Raw genomic sequence first — 21591 nt, forward strand, 5'->3', positions numbered from 1 at the left:
ATCTGGGGTATCCCACACTCCCTAAAGCCCATCTGAAAGATCCAGAACCTGTACGCCAAGGTGTCTAACGCCAGCAGTGCAATGCATGATAATCGAGATTCGGAAAGGACGAATAGCTGAAGGTGATGACCTCATCGGATATATTTGGACTGTCGCGTGGTGTTAGAAGTATACTTGAGGCTCAATCAAGAGGCACATACCATGAATTTCTTGTGGAAGTCGGACCGTAGCATGTCGTTGATGAATTCCTTCTTCTTGTTCCTGTCTTCGGTACCTCGTGCTTGGTTCTTGAACACGACATCGTCGTCCCATCGTCGCTTCATGGTGAAGTCTTTCGCGTTGAGCAGGGGGTTGCCTCGGGCGACGTCGATTTCGCGCTGTTGTTCCTCTTCTGCGGCACGTTCTGCCTCCTCTTTGGCTTTGGCTGCGGCGCGCTCCTTCTTGATCTTCTCTAGCTCGCGCATGAGGGCCGCGGTTTCATCCTCTTCGTCTTCATCGCTGGAGATTGTTAGTCAACGAATTCAGTATTGAATGTAACTCAACTTACTCATCATCGCTGCTCTCACTCTCGCTACTGCTGTCGTCGGCGTCCACGTCTCTGAACTTTTCCAAGACTTCTATGCGCCGCCGTTTTTGAGCTGCTTCATCCTCTTCCCCCTCTTCGGCTGCCGGTACAGCATCGATCTGACGCTTGTGCGCATTGCCAGACTCAGCTGCTGCCTCCGGCTCGACGTAGGTACCGTTCTTCTTCGCGATGTGACGCGCCTCGGCCTCGAGAAGTTCGGCGCGAAGATCGCGCTGTATATCCGCATCGCCACCCTGTCCCGGCTGTCTATGCTTGAGTGTTGTGTGCGCTGGGAGCAGTCGCTGGTGGTAGGCGGGTCCTCGCTGGGCTTCTTTGCCGCGCGCGGGATCGAACGTCGGTCTGTGGGCGGTCGTCATTGTATCTTTCTATTATTTTTCGATGGTACGATGGGCTGGCACGGGTTTCGGAAGTCTTGCGCGTGGTTGAGGTGGTGAGTAGGTGATGTGTAGAAGAATTGGTGCACAGAAGCTTGAACTCGTAAATCGCGCTAGAGGGCCGGCGATTACAATTCCCCGCCGCCGCATTTTCTATGGCTGTTACAACAACTACCATATCACCAACAACAACCTCACGCATTTACTGCAGAAGGTTAAGATGCCTCGAGAAGCTGAGATATCGCTTAATGAGCGCGAGTTCATCAAGCAGGCGCTGCAGGAACAGATACGAATTGACAGACGCGCATTCGACGCCTTCCGCCCACTCGAGCTCACTTTTGGAGAAGAGTATGGCGTCGCAGATGTTCAGTTAGGCAAGACAAGGTACATTAGTAACTGGGGGTTCATGCGCGCAAGCTAACACTTCTCAGAGTCATTGCGCGCATATCAGTAGACGTGACGACACCATTACCAGAGCGCAAGTTCGATGGCATTTTCCAAATAGTCACAGAATTCTCTCCAATGGCCTCCCCAGCCTTTGAAGTTGGCCGGTACGTTCTTCTAGATACCTACCAGACCTTCGGTATATCTGACTGAAAAATTAGCCCTACCGATGCCGAAGTCATCCTCTCGCGCATCCTCGAGAAAGCCATCCGTCGCTCCAACGCTCTTGACACCGAATCGCTCTGCATCATCGCTGGCTTAAAGTGCTTCGCTCTCCGCGCCGACGTACACATCATCGACCATGACGGCGGGCTGATCGATGCATCGTGCATAGCCGTCATGGCTGCGTTACAACACTTCCGAAGACCAGACGTACAAGTAGAAGGCGAGAAGGCGACCATTCTCAGTGTGCGCGAGCGCGAACCCATACCGTTGTCAATTCTACACCAGCCGCTCTGTGTTACGTTTTCATACTTCGAGGGAGAGATATTTTTGGTGGATGCAAACTTGGCTGAAGAGCAAGTCAGGCAGGGAGAAGTCATTCTCACAATGAACAAGCACGGCGAACTGTGTCAAATTGCGAAGTACGGAGGAGCGACAATAAACCCGCTGGCTTTACTGAATTGCACGAACGTTGCTCTGCAGAAGGTCAAGGAGATGAACGCATTTATTCAGAAAAGGCTTGAAGAGGACGCCAAAGAAAGGGATGCTGGAGGACTAATGGCAGAGCTTAGTGCTGAGAATGCTAGGTGAGACCTCGCACGAGGCAGAATTACCTTACAAAAGACGACACGTCTGGCCAACAGCCAGTCTGCGATGCTTCCAAATACTCGCATCTTGGGCGCCGCTCAAGTTCGTCCGAGCATTCCATCCAAGAGGAAAGTTTCTAGAACAGGACGCGCCGCGAGCCCACTGATGATGTGGGTCGGTGGTCGGCGGCCCCTTGAAACGCTACTGGGAACACCGAAGACCAAATCGCGAGATGCGAATTTAGAAGTAGCATGCGAATGTGGCTACGGATCGAGAGTTCATGTGAGGATGTCGATCTATATACAGCTGTCGAGATCAGTTTGCTATAAATTTACCTATTTAAATGCATCTCGACCTGCAATCGCGAAGTATGCTCCCATCTTCAAACCCGAAGTTCTAGATTTTGGAGTTCACAAAGCGGTGACGTAGCTGACAAAGCCCGACCGCGTCGCGCGACACCTCGGCCCACGCTCCCTGCATTTCCACGCGACACACCAACACCTTAATCGAATGATATCTCCACATGCTCATTAACAGCGGACAAATTGTTGTCCTTCAAGCGGACCGAGATGTCTGCAGTGATATATAGCTAAGATCCCGCATCATGGTTACTACACTGCAGTTTCAAAGTCGCTTCACTCCAATCTTGAACATTGCGTCATCAAGGGTCTCGCCGCATTACGTCTTCTATCCTAGATACCAAGCATCCGGCGCATCCTCACAACGTCTCTGCTCTCCACACTGAGTCTCTTCACCCAGACTTTCTACAATTCACAAAGCCCAGCATGTCGTCGAAACTCGTACCTTCCGACCCCGCCAGCGTTATGGTGATTCGCGACGTTGTTCCGCGTGTGATTACCACTCTGTCAGTGCCCTTTTGGAGATTCGGTCGCGTGAAGATTGGCGGAAGAGGAACGATTGGTATGCTGTGCCCAACGAATACTTCACATGCAACTGCTAACGCGCAAGAACAGTGCGCCTTGAATCCGGTTCTCTCGCCGTCTTCTCTCCCGTCGCATTGACCGAGGATGTCAAGCAGAAAGTATCTGAGATGGGCGAAGTAAAATACATCGCCGCCCTAGACGCAGAAGTACGTATCAAGTCCACCAGAAGACCCGCAATCGTCGCTAACATTATACGCCACAGCACCACATCTTCCTCGGCCCCTGGCACAAAGAATACCCCAACGCGCAAGTCATGGGCCCCGACGTCCTCCCCGAAAAGCGCGCAAAGCAAAACGACGAAAACGTCCCCTTCTCGATCCTCTTCAGCGCCGACAAACGCGTCGAGACCATCTCCCCCGAATTCGACGCGGAGTTCGATTGGGAATACGTCCCTTCGCACGTCAACAAGGAACTTGTTTTCCATCACCGTCCCACCCGCACTCTCATACAGGCTGATCTCATGTTCAACCTGCCTGCTACTGAGCAGTTCAGCAAATCAGGGGTCGACCCGAATAGCGGCATCTTGACCAAGATCTTTGGGGCGCTGCAGAGTACAAAGGGTGATGCGAAGTGGCAACAGAGGACTATTTGGTATGGAACTAGTGCGAGTGATAGGAAGGGCTTCTCGGCTAGTATGGAGAGGATCAATAAGTGGGGGTTCAACAGGATTATCCCTTGCCATGGAGATGTCATGGAGGGAGATGGTAAGGGCATCTTCGAGAAGGTCATGAGGTGGCATTTGGATGCTGCCGCGCAGGGCAAGAAGAGTACCTGAGTGTGTTGACAGAGATGATGGGGCGTTTGGGGTGGTGCAAAAGCGAGATGTGTACATCGAAGAAAAGCGTGGAGTTGAGGTGGGTGGACGATGATACCAGTGGATGAGGGGTTGCTCTTTCTTCATATGTACTAACAACATAATTATATCCTTCATCCTTGCCAGCAAGAACACTTCATGAATAATCGTATCATTTACTTCCTACCCACCCAATCCGCCATCTCAATATCGTCAGCGAAGTTCTGCTTCCTGACATCTCTCCCGTCGTAGCCACCTTTCATCTTCTCCTTCTGACCAGTCCAGATCGACGCGATACCAGCCAAAGTATAAGGGTTCTTATCGAACCTTGCCGCCGGTGCCGGAGGCTGGACCACTACAGGCGGCGTTTGCTGGACCGTATCTTGATACCCACCCGCCGTATCCCCAGGCTGCTCGAAGAGGATGTCCTCACTATACCCCGGATACCCATACGGCGAAGCTTCCGGCTCCCGCTGTTCGTGCGGGTTGTGATGCAGATGCGGGTGCGGTGAATGCAGCTGCGGAACATGAACATTTGGATGCATAACATGATCCACAACCCCCATAACCGTCTCCTTCACCCCATGTGCCTCGCCGTTCTTCCCTTCTCCCTCCCTCGCCTTATTCGGATCCTCGTATCCCCTCCCTCCCTTCTTTCTCGCCATACCCTTATTAAACTTCCCGTACCTCGCCGCTTTAGCCATATAGTACGCGATACCCAGGCCTACGCCTAACAAACCTACAACAGGCGCACATGTCATAAGCAGCCAGGCTACATGCAGTAGCAAGTCGTTCAGCCAAAGCTTCTTCTTCGACGTCTTGTATTCTGTGTCCGAGAGGTGTGTAACGAACCAGGGGATGTGATACACGAGCGACTTTTCGAGGAGGGCGAGGGTGAGCGTGGTTTGTATCGTGAGGAGAGAGAGACATGCTACGCGCGACCAGTGGGTTACGAGGGGTTGGTTGATCGGGCGTGATTTGAAGGCTGTCCATTGTTTTGTGTAGGGTGCGAGGGCGCGCTCGTGGAGGTCTGGTGGTGGGGGTGGTTTCGGTTCTTCTTCTTCCTCGTCCGCTGGCAGGCCTTGTAGCCTTTCTCTCTCTTGGTCTGCGTTCTTTTCCTGTGGCTTTTCGTTCTTGGTGAAGTAGAGGAGGCTTATTGGGGCGCGCCATAGGATGAAGAAGGGGAGGACGATGGCGAAGAGGACAAGGCTGATGAGGATCTGTACAGTGATGGTGAGGGCTTTGATCAGCCGGTCAGGCTGCATGATGGTAGGCGATCGTATTCGGAGGTAGCTGCCAGAGTTCTGGACATATTGGGCGTTGCAAGACGTAGGGATATCTCAGCGAGTAGCATGGGCGCGTGAAGGCTACTTGTGATGAAGTTGGAAAGGAACTTCGTGGAAGACAACTGGTGAAGCAGGAGAGCTGTCTTCACGATGCTGTACCATGTGACGTGCCCCATCAATACGTTATTCTATACTCTGGTGGTACATATTCCAGGCCTAGCCCTTCAAAGACCTTCTTCTCAGCATCTTCGGGCGTACCCTCGACTCCATCGGGCCCTTCCAGCATTATGGCTTCGCCGTTACTTCGACTTCGGATCCCGCTGCTATCGAACTTCCAGCCTTTGATGGCTTTCGCATACCGCCTCAGATCACGCTGAAAGGTGGTACCGCCACTCCAACCCAAGACTGCGCAACCAACTGACCGCCAAGGCGCAATAATGATGTCGACGCGGCGGTGAATAGCAGGGTTCTTCGCTCTTGGGTTCTCTGCAAGATCCTCCTCACGAGTAGGCCACGCTGGATCTTGCCACACAACGAGGGCTTTGTCAAGCGTATCAAAGCCCGCGCCGGCTCCCTTGGCAGATCGAAGAGGTAGCGCATGTTGACCACGATTAGTGTTCTTCAAGCTCATTGTAAGAGTGTGAGTAATCCACTCAGATTCCTCCAATGACTCAACAATCTCTCGGACCAAGCCCGCTGTACTCTCTAGCTCCGGGTGCGACACGATCAAGTCCACGTCGCCAGAGTCTGTCTTGCCACGTCTGTACCCGCCCACAATCGTGACAGTAATGCGTTCGTCGCGAAGCTTCACAGCGTGTTCGCGAACAACAGCGGCAATTTGCTCAACTTCAGGGCGCGGAATAGAGATCAAGAATTCGTCATAGTACTTGACGCCGATTTGCTGCACTCGGTCCAGGTCGTTCCAGCCAAACTCGATGATATCATCCAATTCAGTCCAGTGGTTGTTGTAATAGAATTGGCGTGCGGTCTTGGCTCCAACGCCCCAAATGTTGTAGAAGGAACGCAAGACTTTCATTGATTCGTCGGCCTCGAAATCTTCGACTGCTTGAATCTTGCCAGTGTTCTTCCACTCTACAAAAAGAACTTCAGTTTTCTCGTCACAACCCGGTAGCTGAGCGATCTCTCGGGGGTGACTAAGTCTGTACGGATATGCAGCGATAGAAGCGACAATGGTTGAGTAAGCACGAACACCTATGTCGTCGTCGATCAAAGTTCGAGCAGTCCTTATCTTCCTGAGCTGGTCGAGGAAGTCTTCATTGGGTCCGTTACCAGGTGTGAAGCGCTGACATGAGTACTTGACGCCTTTCTTCACCCATTCGGGTACTGCAGGAATATCACTGTCCTCGCCTTCGTACTCACTGGTCGTTTGCTGCAGTAGATGTGCAGCTTGTGAAGCATACGAGTGACCGACAGGCTGGGAAGAGCGGGCGAAAGCCTTTCCATCGAAGCGATTAGAAGTGTGATTTCCGAATCTTTGCGGTTGATAAGTGCTTTTCCTTGTGGTCGTCTTCATGTCTAGTTTCGCGCGATCTAAGATGTCTTGCACCGGATGTGGTCGTGTTGCCAAGAGTGTCTGAGATGCCGGCGCTACTTTTGTGTGCGCGCCGAAAATGTCTTTGATAGACTTCTTATTCAATGATTTAGGCCGTTCAATGACTTTACCCGTGTAGACCAAGTTGTCTCCCAATGGAAGTAGATGACCTGCAGTTACACAAGCTTCTACCCAGTCGAACTTGATAACCCAGATGGTATCGTGAGACGAATCCTCGAACAGTAGCGGAACCTGTGAGCCATTGTCGGATCTCGAGGGGGACGAGAGAGGAACGTGGTGCTGCTCAGTCTCAGAGCCGATGCCAGGCTCTTCCTCAGTGGTAGAGTCTCCCTCGTCCGCAGATAACCGACCTGACGTTTTACCAATCCTTCGCCTCTTGTTGGAGCGATCCTGTGCCTTCACAGGACTAGCTGGCCGTTTCGGCGTGACAATCTCCTGAACAACCAGCTTTCGAGCCCTCAATTCGAACTCGGCCCTTCTCTTTGTACCCACCTTCCCAACAAAGACCTTTGCCCTGGAGACATCGGTAGTAAGCGGTGCGTCGTACTGGCGCAACGTTTCCTTGAGCAGACTCACTTCCTCGTCCTTCAGATGCGCAGTGAAGATTGCAATTGGCGGGAGTCTGCTGAGGTCGAGGGCCTGTGCGGATATCGTGGATGTTGGTGATAGCGATCCTGGGCGTATTGTCTGGGAAGAGTGTCCATGATCGTCCATATCGGGGTATTTTATGCTGAACCGATTCCTCCAAGCAGGGGTTGTCAAGACGTGTCCAAGAGACGCTTTCTGTGCCTTCGGCTGTCTAGTTGAGATGTCCAGCTGATCATTATTTGAATAGCCAATATAAGCGCGATGTTATGTGATGTCTAGGTAACTGTCCAAATGAGTATAGAGTCTTCCCAACGTCGCGCGACAGTGATGACGTCCGCGTGATGTGGAGGCTGGGAGTGTTTGCTCTGTTTGCCTTCCAAGGTTCGATCGCTCTTGCACGCCCGTGCGTCGAGTAGCGCCACGCTAGTGTTAGCGCCCGCGTTTTGACGCGCAATCCATCTGCTACATTCGTTTCATCATGTCCAGCCCAACGTCTTCCAGGCTAAATCTCCGGAATCCTCCAGTTCAACCGCCCGGCGTGCCTGTATCAGACTTGACATCCGCAGACAACTTGGCATGACGGTGGCGTCCCAGGAATCATGCGAGTCGAAACAGCACGCCTAGCCGCAAAGCCGGCGATCGAAACACACTGATCTAGATCTAGAAGTTGGGGAAACATCAGCCGAGCAGTCAAGGCCACAGGCTGGGGGCGCTGATGCACGTCTGGCTCCCCTCAACGGATCTCTGGTTTCTTCCAACTACATCGGGCAGGTCCTTCAGGCGTACTGGGCCCCAGCGTCTCGAAGTTATGCAATGGTTCGATGAATCCGCACCAGCGTGTTCAATGCGGCCACAACTGCGCCAACACCACGGGCTAAAGATTGCGCGAACATCCCCTCCCTGCCGTTGATCGTTTCTCTTGGTGCGCGGACCGCTGTTTCGGAATAATTGACAGGCAGACGTAACCTCTGACAGGCCTTCCACCTACCGGTTGGTGGATATATAGTGAGCTTGTTTGGATAAGCTGCGGGTGATGATGCACTTTGGACGAACCGGTCTTCGTTCGCTACTACCCCGGCCGTTCTTGCAGCGGATATACATGTGGATCGCCACTCATTAACGTGGTTTATCTCTTCTTGTTGCACACTTACTCGGGCCTTCGACATTCTTTTCTTCATTCATTTCGCTACTTTTGACAAGAGCGCTGGTCTCTAAGGGTAGCTAGACTACGCCCATTCAGCTTTGACAGCAACCCATTTCGATCTCACTGAACATCTACACCACCCACCCGGCATTCCTTCGTTTACCACACCAAAAATGCGCTCCTTGATCATCATGGCCATCGTGGCCCTGTTCGCTTTCGCGTCTGCCATGCCCATATCACCTTCGGCGCCCCGCCTCCAAAAGCGAGCTGAACAGTATCGCCTACAAGGACTGAGAGAGGTATGTTGCGCGCGCCATCGAACATGAAAAGGACATCGTGACTGACTGTCATAGTTCGAAATCGCCGAACGTCTATCATCTTCCGCATCATCAGAGGTTGACCCATGGCGCACTCGAATGAACCACAAGTTCCATGCTCTTTTTGACCCGACACCAACCGACGAAGAGGGAGCTTCGTATGATGACGACCGAGAGGACTTTTCTGGAGACGTAGCACCGGGATCTGTGGAAGCGCCACAAGTCCTCCCCAAGGCTTCAGAGGAAGACAGTCTCTTCGACCGTCTATGCGCCATGTTCCACCGGGCGGAGAGCAGCTTGGGGTACGAAGGCAAGGAGCTTGATGTGCGTCGACCTGGAGGTGTGAGGGACTGGAAGCGATCTTATGGAGGTTTCCGACGATAGAGTGCAATCTAACTTTTCATCACTTCACCCCATATGATCATGAACGAGACATCTGGTTCATCTCTAATTGATTCCGTGGTGATCCCAAAGCCTATAGCCCAACTACCCAAATGATGTTCGCGCCCGCTGAGTTAAGTAATAATCCAAAACAATGCCGCCAATCCTCAAGCGCCTGACTAGTTACCCAAAAGACGTGTGTATGACTAGACACCCATGGTGAAATCATGTTCTATACCCGGAGTTACACTGTAGATTGTTAGATGATGCTTTTCTTTGAAGTATGGAGTGAACTTACCTGGCCATGAACTTCAGGAAGACGACAAGATACTGGTCCACGCGGATAGCTACCTCCTCGTCGCCGCCCTCACCGAGAACCTCCCAGTCGTCCTTGCCCTCATCGCCGTCCTTGTTCTTCGCTTGCTCAGTAAGCTTGAGCAGCCGTGTATCATCGACAAGCGCCTCCATACCGCTGTCGAGCTTGCTGACATCCTTGCCGGCTTTAAGCTTAGCGAGTCGCAGCTTCAGAGCAGCGTCGGCGCGGTCAAGGAGGACTTTCATGACGGATGCATGTTTGCACGGATGTACTGAGGCGGTCTTGAGAGGGTTCTCAAAGAAAGGGAAGTCCTCGATGGTGACGGTCTTGTCCTTGTAGTCTCCGACAATGTCCTCCATCATTTCTTGCGGTTTGAGCGGAACGGACGTGGAGCCGTAGCCCGAGAGATACAATCGCGGTGTTCGGTAGTGGGCGGAGTATGTGATGTAGAGGGTGTATGTGCGGAGGGGTCTATTGGGTGTCAGTCAGTCTGTAGAGCGCTGGCAGCAGGCGGGCCAACTCACGCTTTTGTATTTGAGTCGGCCTTGGGGTCTCTTATGATGGCTTCCTCGTCGTCTTCGATATCCTCCATGTCGGGTATCTCGTCATCCTCCTCTGCCGCGCCTAGGTTGCCGCTCTCATCGACCGTCCGCACGTCGCGCACCTTGGCCTCCTGGCTCGCGGCCATGCCTCCGGTCCTGAGCCAGCCGTCGTCGTCGGTCGCGCCTTCCCCAGCAGCGAAGCCGTCCCTCACTATGGTCTCATCTTGGCCCGCCTCCCCCGCAAAGTTGTCGTCGAGCCGTCGGTGGCAGGGCACGCCGCGCGTTACCAGGAACTGCTTTCCTTCCGGCAGGTACGACACGCGCTTTGCAGGCGATGACGCGTCGGCCCACTGCCATGAGGGGAACTTGAAGACGAGGAAGTCGCCAGCGAGGACAAACTCCTCGGGCGTGATCTGACCCGTCTCGCGGAAGGTCGATGTGTGGCTGATGGCGGCGGTCCGCTCCCGGAACGTGTCGATGTACGACCTGACAAAGTTGTAGGCCATGTTGGTTGCTCGTGGTTGGTCTGATTTGCGTGCGGAGTTCGAGGCCGTGGTTGAGCGGGTAGCGATGTTGTGTCTTGTATCTGTACGGTACTTGGAGGGGCGCGGGGTGGAGGCTGCCTTGCGCCGCATCGGTCCCGCGCAGCCTCCACCATCATCCCAAGCCGACGCTCCTCACCCCCACTTGTCAGCCGACAACACCCAACATTCATCACCGTCATCCGCCGCCTGCCTTCACAACACTTCATCACGCTTCGATTTCACATGACGATAGCGCACTCAGGGTCCGAGACTGTCACGCACCTTTGCCGTGACACAGTGGCGCAGAGCTGTCCAGCGCTTGAACTATCCATGGATACGCTGCATGTGTAACAGAGACCAGCCCTGAAGCCTCATCGAATATGACATCAGTGAGCATGCTGCTTCCCGCCTACTGCGATAGGCTCGGAGCTCACACCGTGGCTTGGAGCGATAGTCATACGGAGGGTGGTGCACTTGAAATGTCGATATCCGTAGTACCGACTGCAGGTTCCCCTAAGACTGGTATCTAATTCCGCATACCAGATCGGTAAGCTATCTGCCCGGGCGGTACTCGTTTGCGTCGACCTATTGCCTTGAGCTGGGGAGATACAGAAACACAGACAGGTGTCAGGACGCCCACGCTCGTGTGCGAGCGTCTGGAACTCGTAACACTCATGACAGATATCGTTACGAAATTTGGCAGTGCCAGATGTAGTCGACGGAGCAACAAGGCAAAACCTTGTCGCAGCGCAGCAAGACACGCCCTCGATTCGGTTATGTTACCTCTTGAGCGACAACTCCATGACCAAGCGCGCTCGTGTTACCCAACATCGACAGGTTGCCTAGCTTTAGGCTCGTTCTTCGACAGGGGGCGTTAGTGTCGACACTGAAGGGCGTGCTCCATGTCTGCGTACTGTCGTACGCCGTTGCCTGAATGCAACGGAAGATCCCCCTGGCATTCCCTCTAGCCTCGAATCTAGGGCTAACTTGAACGTCATAGCTCTCCTAGATGGGCCCTTCTAACAGATACGTACGACTGTTCGTTTTCTGAGTTATCAATTTATCGAGCTGAAGTAAATCGATGCCACAATGCTTCATAGGTAAATTTTGTCCAGAAACGATCAGTACGGAATTACAAGGCAAAGAAAATGGACCACATGCTCACCCAAGCCCTTCTAACCCCGTTCGGCGCTCACCGCATTCATTTGCTTCGAACGCACCCTTTTCGACCTCGAAACATACGACAAATCCTTGTCTGCTACCAAATGTTGCATGGGCTCTCATAGTCATTTCTCTCTTTGGTGCAACTTCAAAGTGAGTTCACAGTGTCTTTGCTATGAGGCTAGTGGCTCATGCACATGAACGTAGGTTTTGATAGACTACGACATGAATACCAACTGACAAATCCATTAAGGTTCAGTTGATGTACGGCAACCCACAGCCGGTTCACAGTCAACCCTGAACAGCCCCACATGTTCACATACGAGCTCGGGCTGCAGAAAGCGTATCCTTACCGACGTGGCGATCAGATCAGTGCTCAACAGCCGCTATAGCCATTGGGAATTCCAGCATGTGTAACGAATCTACCCGCGACTTCCGCTTATGGCAGATTGTACCCATCGTAGCAACGGCTGGGTGCCTTTGCACGTTTGGGAGAAATCATTGAACCACGCTCATTCCAAATGCAAAGTCAAGCACGCGGGAACATCTAAAGAGCTTCGTACCATATCGCAGACTGTCCATACATGTCGCATCGATTGGAAACCAAGACCATGGGAAGTACTATCGGCCGGCAGTGCTCGTATGTCTGTACCACTGAGTCACCAAAGTAACAGTGACCGATACATTACCCTCAAAAGAAATATGCTCTCAAAGAGACGGAATGGTCACAGCGGCAAAATACCCACAAATCTTCAAGCCAAAAGGCTGAGCCATTCGCGGAGCGTCAACGCCGTGCTGCCAACAAACGCACCCACAGCATATCTCAAGAAACTACGATGTACAGCGTCTTTACCAAAGCTTCAGCACTAGCCATAACACCTTCAACACTTGTGGCATGGCAGAAACAGCGCCCAGTCGATACGAGCCACTTGATGCATCTATTGAGACTGTACCGATGGCCTAATGTCGTGTCGCCTCAAGCGTCTCCCTCTGTCTATAAAGGCCCCATGCTCGACAGCGGACTGAGCATATTTCATCCGATGACAAGGACATTGCAACTATTCCTGACCTCATCACGAACAGCATATGCACTTATCTCTCGACCTCACGAACGCCACGCCGAAATTTCGAACCTACATATCGCTTCTCACAACCTGTCATTGTTGCAATGACGGATCCCAGTACAGTAAACGATCCTTCGCAGCCGCGATGCGGAGGTTGACGCCGACGAATTATACCGCCCAGGCCCAAGTATGCATCAGGCTTATCTTTTGGAGGTCGACGTCGCTGATGTAATGGTGCGAAACAGTCATTGCAATTGTTCGGTGATCTGGACCACGTGCTACACAGTCGCACGCATAGCAATGTCTTCATCAGCTTGACGATTTTATCCTACCAACAGCCAGCCGCTTGACAGAAGGGGTACCAAACACCGCGACAGCACCATCGCCAACACGCGATCAGCATATGCGGGGCCTATCTTTCTATCCCGCACATTTGCGTTGCATGATGGCATATTATTGAGTTCGCAGCCCTCGGTATCACCTTCTGCACAAAATCAAGCTCTAAGTACAGTCGCTCCAAAGTTTGCATCTTTTGTCCTCTCTCCAACCGCATTTTTACCACGATGTTACTCATAATAACGAGCAATATCACCTTTCAACCTGTGTATTCTCAGTCAAGGAACATGCCAAGTGGTACCTTCCCTTGCTGTGGTTGGAAACATGTCGTGTCGCCAGGCTTTTAGCATTCCCGCGCCGCGGAACGCTCACCAGTGACACGAACACGGGCAGATGGGCATTCTACCACAATACCATCGAGCACATGATAACGGTTCGCGCCTCGGTGGGGACTTCCGAGAACAACGGTTGGCTTTCGTTTTCTCTGCTCGAAAAATGAGCACTGGATGAAACCCGCACTTCTCCAATCAAATGGTGACTCCCGCGCGTACAGCATCCGCTTCTTCGTTGGCAACGTTACTATGCGACATGCGGAAATTCGTATCAGAGCCGACTTCGGCAGGCAACGAGGATGCTGTGAGCTGTGAATTTGCGATCAAGGAACATGTCTCGATACTCGCCTTTCTCCGTATCCAAAGAACTTGCGGCAGAGTGAGTCACCACGACAACGACAACGATAACAATGCCCCAATGATAGCCGCATATTGCGATTCCCGTCGTTCAAAGGCAGTATCACTAGCCCCCACGTAGCGGGTATAACACTTACAATCATAGTACAAGGCAATGGAATTAACATGGGCCCTGTACGATGCTAGCTAGAAGAGTAGGAATGTGGCTAGCGGCTGAGACCGGGATACGCTCACGACTGTTGCAATTGTGCGGCATATGCGAGGCTGTAGTCCGTTTTAGTGGCATGTGAAGGCCTCAGACGGTGATGGTTCAAGGAGTATGGGGAACTTCCACCTTCTAAGAATGGCTTGCGCTTCGAACACGTCCTGCACCGCAGTCTTTGAAGCAGCACCAGTCCAGAGCATTTTCATCTTTCACATGAAACCGGAGCATAGCTATTATTGTCCAGCTCACTGACCAACTAGATTCCTCCCAGATCATTGCTCGGTGCATCCCCCAACATGCACTGGAAAGCTAGGTGAGCGGGACCTGTTCACCCATCCAACATCCTAAACCTTGACATCAAGGCTGAAGCTCGAAGCCGACCACCTCGCAGGCCCACCCGTGAAAGCCTCCGTACCAATTTGGTAGACTACTCGTGTATCAGTATTAGTCAGCTCTAACCGTGTGGGAACGACCTACCAATAAGATTCTGCGTGCTCGCCGGATACTGCTGAGTCTGCTCCAGATAGTTGAAGAACAACTTGATATCCGCACTAAAGCTCTTGATATCACTATTCCCAGCCCGCACAAAACTGTACACGCGCATCGATCCGTTGTAACCGGTGTAGAGATCAAATGTGTATCCAGCGATGGTGACGGTTGCTACAGGAGCTCCAGCTTGTGAGATGGGCCATACGCCTCCCAGCCGACCGAGCCTTGTCCACGTTAATCTTACTTTCTGAATCGTTGTCGCATGTGCTAAGAACTTACCAGACCATGAGTTCATAATCTCCACTGCTGTTGACATGATTCGGATCCGCGGCAGTAAAAACATCATACGCCACATTCGCCCTCACATTACTAGTCTGATTATACGACCACTCCACCTGCGTTGGCATGCTAGTAATCTGCGAGATCTTTTGCCCTTTGGTCAGGATTTTACCGGCGTAGGCATAGCTCTTTACGTTGTCCTGCCCGCCTTGCCATACCCAATCTGTGCTCCATTTGATGCCGCCGGAGGGGGTGCTGCCTTCGTAGTAGGTGCATTGGGAGCCGGAGGTGGCTGCGTCTTTGCCCCAGAGGTTGTTGAGGATTTCGTAGCCGTTGGCTGAGTGGTAGGCGTATTGCGTGCAGAGGCTGATGGTTTCTTGGACGGTGGTTGCGGTGCGAGAGGTGAGGGTGGGTGTGCCGACGGGGGTGGCTGAGACGCTGGTTAGGAGACCGGCGGATAGAGCGACGAGAAGCCTCATGGTGGATTCGACGAGTTTTGTACGGGAGAATGGACACGGATTTTGTCTGATTAGTGATACACGGTTCTGTAGTTCATTTTATACTAGTCCTACACATAGATTTACTTCAGCCTCGGTTGCACTTCAGCCGCTCCATATGAGATTTTGTAATTGCCCGATCAGCGACCAGCCCTTTTAGCAAACCTGTTGGTCATGGCACAAAACTAAGCTGTATCGGAGTAGCCTCACTACCGGCCCTTCAGCCTCCAGATGAGGTACGAACGAGTTATTGACATGGATGTCTAACTCACGGTCGAGGTAGTAGGGCCGGTTCACTTTGTGTGGTGTATTTAACCTTATGAAGCTTCATATATGCTAGTGTGACCGGGTGTTGAACTCGGCACACATGCGGGGTACCTAGGTATAGCAGCAAAATAGTATGCAAAGAGCTCGGTATGATCCGAAGACAGGATCAACACATCAAAGAATGACATTCACCATGCACTATGCCGAAATCAGAGGAACGGTGGATTGTATAGTAAACTTGCACTCCACACGTCTAACAGTCCATCTATTCCAATCGTGCAACATGAATCCCTCACTTTGTTCCTCGCAGTAAGATACTCCACGGAATGCAATACCCCCCAAAGTGTACCCCTAGTGCCCTATAGCAAGCCAAACAAATGCAAAGCAGCGACCAACAAACTCAATATATGCCTTGTGTGCGGTACTGGAAAGTATCGTAACTATCATGTCGTCAGTAAATGTCGTCTACAAGTATAGGGTAAAGGTCAGACTTACAGTCGGGTATAATAACTCCCCACACTCTTCGCAACGAGTTCCTCGACGAACCCTTCCGCCTCTTCCCTACTCAAATGCAACATCAAACGCGCTCTCAGACTATTCGTCACACTCGCCGCGCCAGCAGCAAAGCATGGCATGCTGCTCTGTTTGCTCATCAAATCAACCAGCATGATCAGGCGCTCTGCGTCTTTCCTGAGCGCTTGGAACGCCTTCTTGCACAGCGTTTTGAACTCGTCGAACGCCGGGGATGTCACACCGCCTAGGACGTCGACGTAGTCTTGCGTCAGTTTGAAGGGCGCGGCTTCGAAGCCCATGGAGCCGGGACTGTTGGAGAGCATGAAGCCAAAGTCGATGTGGATTATGTGGCCCATGTTGTCGATGAGGAGGTTGCCGTTGTGGCGATCTTTTAGTTGCAAAACGTAGCATATCATGCTGTAGGCGGCTAGGGAACGCGCGAAGCAACCGACACCGGCGATGTAGGCTTCTGAGTCTGGCTCGCCGAAAGTCTTGAGCCAGTGGTCTTTGAGGGTTGCGATGCGTTTCCGGGGGTTGGTGCCTGCTGCTATACTGGCAAGCGTCAAGCTTCGTTTCAGAGAGTGAAGGGATACGCCATTGGTGATGGTCTCGATGAGTCCGCAGGATTCGCCGGTGACCAGGATACGCATTCGTTTTGTCCAGACTGGCACATTTGCTTCTTCCCAGATCTTGGTGCAAACTTCGATGAGCTGGCACGCGAATGCCTCTTGACGTAAGTCAGCTCCGGTCTTGACAATAACACTGATCAGATCCCAGTTCTTCATATTTCCATATGGGGATGATCGCCGTATTCGTTCTCGCTTGGCGCTCCATTCTTCACCGAACGTCGCGGCGCTGGGATCATCACGATCGCCCTTCCGCTTCATACCACCGGTTTTGAGATCGTTTTCCATGCGAGCTGCCCCCGCACCGGTGTTGGTCGCGACGGCCAAACCATCCTCAAGCTCCTCTGGCTCGGCGCTGATTGCAGCGGGATCCGACTCTGCCATGATCGTGTCAAAAGTAGGGCCCTGGTCCTCGTTCAAGAAGTTTTGTTCTTCCAAGCTTTGCATGCTTGCGATGATCTTGGCTTTGATCGCTGCAACTTCGCCCTTTGGCCGTTTCGCACCACTCGCCTCAAGCTGTGCAAGCATCTGGGCAGCGGTGCGCATATGAGTCGCAAGGGCGGAGAAGTCTGGTTGATCCGCTGATTGATTCCGCTGGTTCAAATTCGCAGGAATCGTCATTCGCCTGATCGGACCGGGACTGTTCGACCTGCTGATCTGCGAGTCGGAAGTTCGTGGTGTAGACAAGGTGGCCACAGAGGACAGAGTGTTTGCTCCACTAGAAGACCTGGGGGCTGTGGCTTTCCCATTGGCAGCCGCAGCAGGTAAGGTTACGCGTGCCATCCCGGAAGCAAGGTCGGTATCATCCATATCCTTGATGAGCGAGGTGCTGCCCAGGTCTCCAGTAGCGGGCTCGAACACGCTGTCTGATCCATTGGGTGGCGTGCGGTCGAAGGCAGAATACTCAGCATGAGTGATGTCAAATAGTCGTCTCCGCGAGGTGCCCTTCTCTAGCATCAGTTTCTCAAGCAGCTGTTGGTTCTGTTCAGTGTCCGGATCAAAGTCAAAGTCCTCCTCCAAGACCTCAACCATGAGCAGATAAGGTACCCGCTCTGCACTGTTGAGACTAGTCGCCTCCGCCGGATTGATGCGCACTATGCGGTGGTGCTGGCTTTGCGACGGAATCCCATCCTTGAGAGTCGGAGGCGATAATAAGGGTATATCAACTTCAGCCGGCAGGTCCTGGGCGATCAACGCTAGTTCAGCTCTCAGGGCACTCAGCCGCGCGGGCTTCGGCACAACAACCAGGCGGTTGGAGATGTCCTCGAGCGCGCTGAGAAACTGGGTCTCGTTCCGGAAGTAGTTGGATCGCAGTAGTCGTACCTTCTGCGCGCGGGACAAGGCGGTAGGGGAGAGGGGCCTCGGTGGCAGCCCGGGGTGCTTGCGAGAACCATGCTGGAGTGGGCCTGGTCCGAGGCCAGCAGTTGCGGGAGGTGTGGGCAGGGGAGAAGACGTTTGGTCTCGGAAGTCGGGTAATGACGACGAGCTGAGCCGGGCCTCCGAGGCTATCGACAGCAACGAAGGGCGATGCTGCATCGAGGGGGTCCGTGTAGCAGCTGGCGCCCGTACAGCTGCCTTCCGCAGGTCCTTGGGTTCACGCGGCCGCGAAGACGAAGCCTTGACGGATCGCCCATCCTCGGGGTCGGAGTGCTGCTGCGCTATCCGCTTCTCCTTGGAGCGTGAGGAACTGCCCGTGACGGTCTTGCTCCTCCCGACCTTGGCCGTCTGCACATTGTCCGAGATAATGTCCTCGACGGGCCGTGGCTTCCGCGCCTGCGCAATGGCCAGGGGTCCGGCGTGGACGGGGAGGAAGGGCGCGGCTATGCTCGCCAGGACCAGGCTCGAGAGCACCGTGACGGGCAGGACGTTCTCCTTGATCTTCTCGCGGCGCTGGGGCTCGGCGGACCCGAAGACGATGCGCTGGACGCGGTTGTAGATGCGGCGGCACGTCTTGAAGGCAATCGAGTTGGGCGCGCTGGCGAGGTCGTGCAGGTACGTCTGGAACAGCCAGAAGGTCAACAGCGCGCCGTTGACCGACTCCTCGCACAGGTCGATTATGAATTCCTCCAGGGCCATGGACTCATTGTCGATGCTGATGAGCAGGTGGCAGAGCCTGTGCCCCGCGTGTGTAAGCTAGCTGTCCATGTCTCGTCGAGGTGGGCAGGCGGCGACGTACTGCGGGAGGAAGAACTCGAGCTCCTCGTAGGCGAACTGGCGCAGCTTCGAACAGAGCACATAGTGGATTCCGACGTGGTCTGCATACCGGCTGCGGTCACGGCCATGGTCAGCAACGGGCCCCAATGCGGACGTGGGTGGAGGTGAAGGGCGCTGCGTGCGGCGGTGCTGCGGGCAACGGTGGCTTCGGGGCACATGGGACGGGGACGGGGAGGGGACGGGGACTCACGCAAGGTATGCTACTGCGAGGCTCGGATCTTGGTTGAAGTGCTCAGATTCTATAAAGCGCTCTAGCAGATTCCAACTCATCTGGGACGGCTCATTGGGGCTCAGGACGGGTGGAGGGCGACGGCATGCGGTGAAATGCTCAAAAGGGTCGCATACGGAAAGATGGGGCGCGACAGGGTTCAGCGGGCGGAGCTGCTCATCTCCGCCGCCTGCGTGATAGATAGCCTAGCAATGCGACATCCACTGTATTACTTCACTATCGACTACTGCTTTCACTTTGCTTTCTCCAGTTCCGCCATACGTTCCGCCTTCATAAAGAATAATCCTGCAACAATAACAAATACCCGCAGCCAACGCCGTGCATTTGACTTTTTGAATAAGCCCAACCCTCGCGCGCAGTGAACCACATATCGTACACCGGGGAATATATACAATACACGTGCAGTCTAGTCCGCAGCGTGCAGGTCGACAAAGATGTTGATGGCCGCCACCAAGACCTCAGCAAAAATGAGAATGATGACGATCCACTCGAGCAATTCACCCTATGTTGGTCAGCGGATGTACGGCAAAAAAGCACAAGTTAGATACTTACGTGAGTGACGGTCAGCTGATCTTTCAAGACAGCAAGCAAGTCTCCGATGACGTTGAGTCGCTCGGTCAAGAGACTAACTCTCTGGTCCATCTCCAGATAGCTTCTCACAGCTTGATATACCGGGTCTAGCTGCGGCTCAGCCCACATGAGCTCGGGCGCATCAAGAACCGATCCTTGCAGATGTATACTAATGCGGAGAATGAACAATTCTCCAATCTGCATGTTGATCTGCTTCTTGTTCAGGTTGATCTTGCCGGAGCTGGCGATTTCAGCTGGGATGTCCTTCGTCTCGTCGATAGTGTTGTCGACCAGGTCCTCGAACAGCGACGTCTTGACACTCTGGGAAAGACCGTGACTAATCGCTAGCTTGATCATGTAGTTCTTCTTGTCGCGCAGACTAATGAAGTCGTTGTATATCCGGGCCTGGTACTCGCGCGTGTAGTAGAAGTTGAACTCTTCCGTCTCAATCTCATCTTTGCCGAGCTTGTCCACTTCAAACTTGGCGATTTCCTTCAAGAACTTCTTCTCCTCCTGCAGTGTCATGCCCCAGATTACAACAGTGCCGTACTCAAATAGGAATACCTCGGGCGTATGGACGCGTGTATCGAAGTCGGGCGCGTCCATTTGAGGGTCAGAGTCGGCGTGCGTGATCGACGGCCGTCTGGGGCCGATGGCTTGTTCGTTCGCGATATCCGGCGCGTCGCCATCGTCGTGCAAGTCGATGAGATCCTGCCTCCTTCTCTCGTTCTCGTGTTCAACCTCAATGGCGCTGTCTGAGAACCTTCTCGGTCTCTCTTCCGTGAAGCCGTCGAGTACGGCAGTGCTACTGACGTCTTCTGGGCCCTTTGTCGATCCGTAGTTGTAGGGCGAGTATATGCATTCGTCGAAGCGCTTGGGCGCCGCTCCTCTGATCTTCTGCTTGCCTTTCAAGAATCGCATCATCTCGTCGAGCTTGTACGAGGCCGCAGTACAGTATGCCGTCACCCTGGGCAACCGCTCTCTGTCGGCCTTGCCGAGACGGGCAGCATCTCTTCGCGCAGTCGGATCCTTTATCCTGGTGTATTGTACATAGACATCGCGTCCACTCTCTTCGTCTTCGGCTTCATCCGCGGCCGGGTCAGGAAGCAGCTTGAGCTTCTGCGCAGTTCTCGTCGTTCGCTGCGGTCCAATCTTGGGCACCGGCGCGGGAGGTATCCTGGCTGGGGCGCCAGAGCTGTTCCTTCTCCGCAGCTTACTATTCAGCGTCGACAGCATTGGCTGCCCGCCCTGGGTGGTGGCAGCATGGCCGGAAGACGAGGCACTGTGCGATAACGATCGCGACGCTGGTGGTTTGGGACTGGTAGATGTGACGGTTGGGTTGAAGGTGACGGTGCGCTGTGGCTTCGGGGGTATCGCTCGGCTTGAGCTCGACATGGACGAGACCAAGGGAGTCGTTTCGGTGGAGCTGGACGCCATGGCGGCTGTTCGGCCAATTCAACGATGGTGCGAATCAACAGCGAAGGTGAAAGTGTCACTAGAAAGAGAGAATGTCACAGTCGCAGATGCCGCGGAGTTCAGTCGGCGCCATAGACGGGCGTTAGTGGATGCGGTGGGTGACAGGCGCGTAAGCTGTTTGTGTCGACGAGACTTCGAGCCATGACGTTGTAAGGATCTATGCTTGGACTAACGGTCGCAGCACGGGCCTCCCACGTGCAAGAGAACGCTACCTGCATGGCGGCCGTTAAAAACCAACATCCAGGAACCTGGCTGCTGTGCGACTGTCAAGGTTGTTTTTAACGCCTTCGCGCTTGTGCGAGTTTGTACAGAGTTGGCATCCATGGATGCGTTCGCTTCTCAAGGATCGGCATACGGGCACTAATGCATGAAATCGGTTATGACTTTACGCAATGTGCGTAGTCAGGCCTAGAA

At 53.5% G+C, this 21591-nt stretch overlaps 9 protein-coding genes across 9 annotated transcripts; 3 read left to right on the forward strand and 6 right to left on the reverse strand.

Moving 5' to 3' along the window:
* Positions 1-185: 185 nt before the first annotated feature.
* On the reverse strand, positions 186-942 carry CWC15 (complexed with cef1p; the record flags this gene model as incomplete). Its single annotated transcript, XM_051496514.1, has 2 exons — positions 186-498; positions 548-942. 2 exons carry the CDS (start codon positions 940-942, stop codon positions 186-188), a joined length of 708 nt encoding a protein of 235 aa, XP_051353234.1.
* A 238-nt stretch (positions 943-1180) lies between these two features.
* Positions 1181-2157, forward strand: J4E92_005131 (uncharacterized protein; the record flags this gene model as incomplete). The annotated part of the gene is made up of 3 exons (XM_051496515.1): positions 1181-1344; positions 1392-1511; positions 1566-2157. The coding sequence occupies 3 exons, from the start codon at positions 1181-1183 to the stop codon at positions 2155-2157; spliced, it is 876 nt and encodes a 291-aa protein (XP_051353235.1).
* A 782-nt stretch (positions 2158-2939) lies between these two features.
* On the forward strand, positions 2940-3873 carry J4E92_005132 (uncharacterized protein; the record flags this gene model as incomplete). Its single annotated transcript, XM_051496516.1, has 3 exons — positions 2940-3075; positions 3129-3244; positions 3301-3873. The coding sequence occupies 3 exons, from the start codon at positions 2940-2942 to the stop codon at positions 3871-3873; spliced, it is 825 nt and encodes a 274-aa protein (XP_051353236.1).
* Positions 3874-4067: 194 nt separating this feature from the next.
* Positions 4068-5156, reverse strand: J4E92_005133 (uncharacterized protein; the record flags this gene model as incomplete). Its single annotated transcript, XM_051496517.1, has 1 exon — positions 4068-5156. One exon carries the CDS (start codon positions 5154-5156, stop codon positions 4068-4070), a length of 1089 nt encoding a protein of 362 aa, XP_051353237.1.
* Positions 5157-5352: 196 nt separating this feature from the next.
* Positions 5353-7464, reverse strand: J4E92_005134 (uncharacterized protein; the record flags this gene model as incomplete). The annotated part of the gene is made up of 1 exon (XM_051496518.1): positions 5353-7464. The coding sequence occupies one exon, from the start codon at positions 7462-7464 to the stop codon at positions 5353-5355; it is 2112 nt and encodes a 703-aa protein (XP_051353238.1).
* Positions 7465-8655: 1191 nt separating this feature from the next.
* J4E92_005135 (uncharacterized protein) lies at positions 8656-9183 on the forward strand (the record flags this gene model as incomplete). The annotated part of the gene is made up of 2 exons (XM_051496519.1): positions 8656-8781; positions 8836-9183. 2 exons carry the CDS (start codon positions 8656-8658, stop codon positions 9181-9183), a joined length of 474 nt encoding a protein of 157 aa, XP_051353239.1.
* A 203-nt stretch (positions 9184-9386) lies between these two features.
* Positions 9387-10544, reverse strand: ATG3 (E2-like enzyme; the record flags this gene model as incomplete). The annotated part of the gene is made up of 3 exons (XM_051496520.1): positions 9387-9429; positions 9479-9967; positions 10021-10544. 3 exons carry the CDS (start codon positions 10542-10544, stop codon positions 9387-9389), a joined length of 1056 nt encoding a protein of 351 aa, XP_051353240.1.
* Positions 10545-14361: 3817 nt separating this feature from the next.
* Positions 14362-15264, reverse strand: J4E92_005137 (uncharacterized protein; the record flags this gene model as incomplete). Its single annotated transcript, XM_051496521.1, has 3 exons — positions 14362-14444; positions 14495-14730; positions 14786-15264. 3 exons carry the CDS (start codon positions 15262-15264, stop codon positions 14362-14364), a joined length of 798 nt encoding a protein of 265 aa, XP_051353241.1.
* A 4273-nt stretch (positions 15265-19537) lies between these two features.
* J4E92_005138 (uncharacterized protein) lies at positions 19538-21138 on the reverse strand (the record flags this gene model as incomplete). The annotated part of the gene is made up of 2 exons (XM_051496522.1): positions 19538-19633; positions 19684-21138. 2 exons carry the CDS (start codon positions 21136-21138, stop codon positions 19538-19540), a joined length of 1551 nt encoding a protein of 516 aa, XP_051353242.1.
* Between the last annotated feature and the right edge of the window lie 453 nt (positions 21139-21591).

Source organism: Alternaria infectoria (assembly GCF_024043175.1).
Source record: "Alternaria infectoria strain BMP 0036 chromosome Unknown scaffold_7, whole genome shotgun sequence".
Classification (NCBI taxonomy): Eukaryota; Fungi; Ascomycota; class Dothideomycetes; order Pleosporales; family Pleosporaceae; genus Alternaria; species Alternaria infectoria.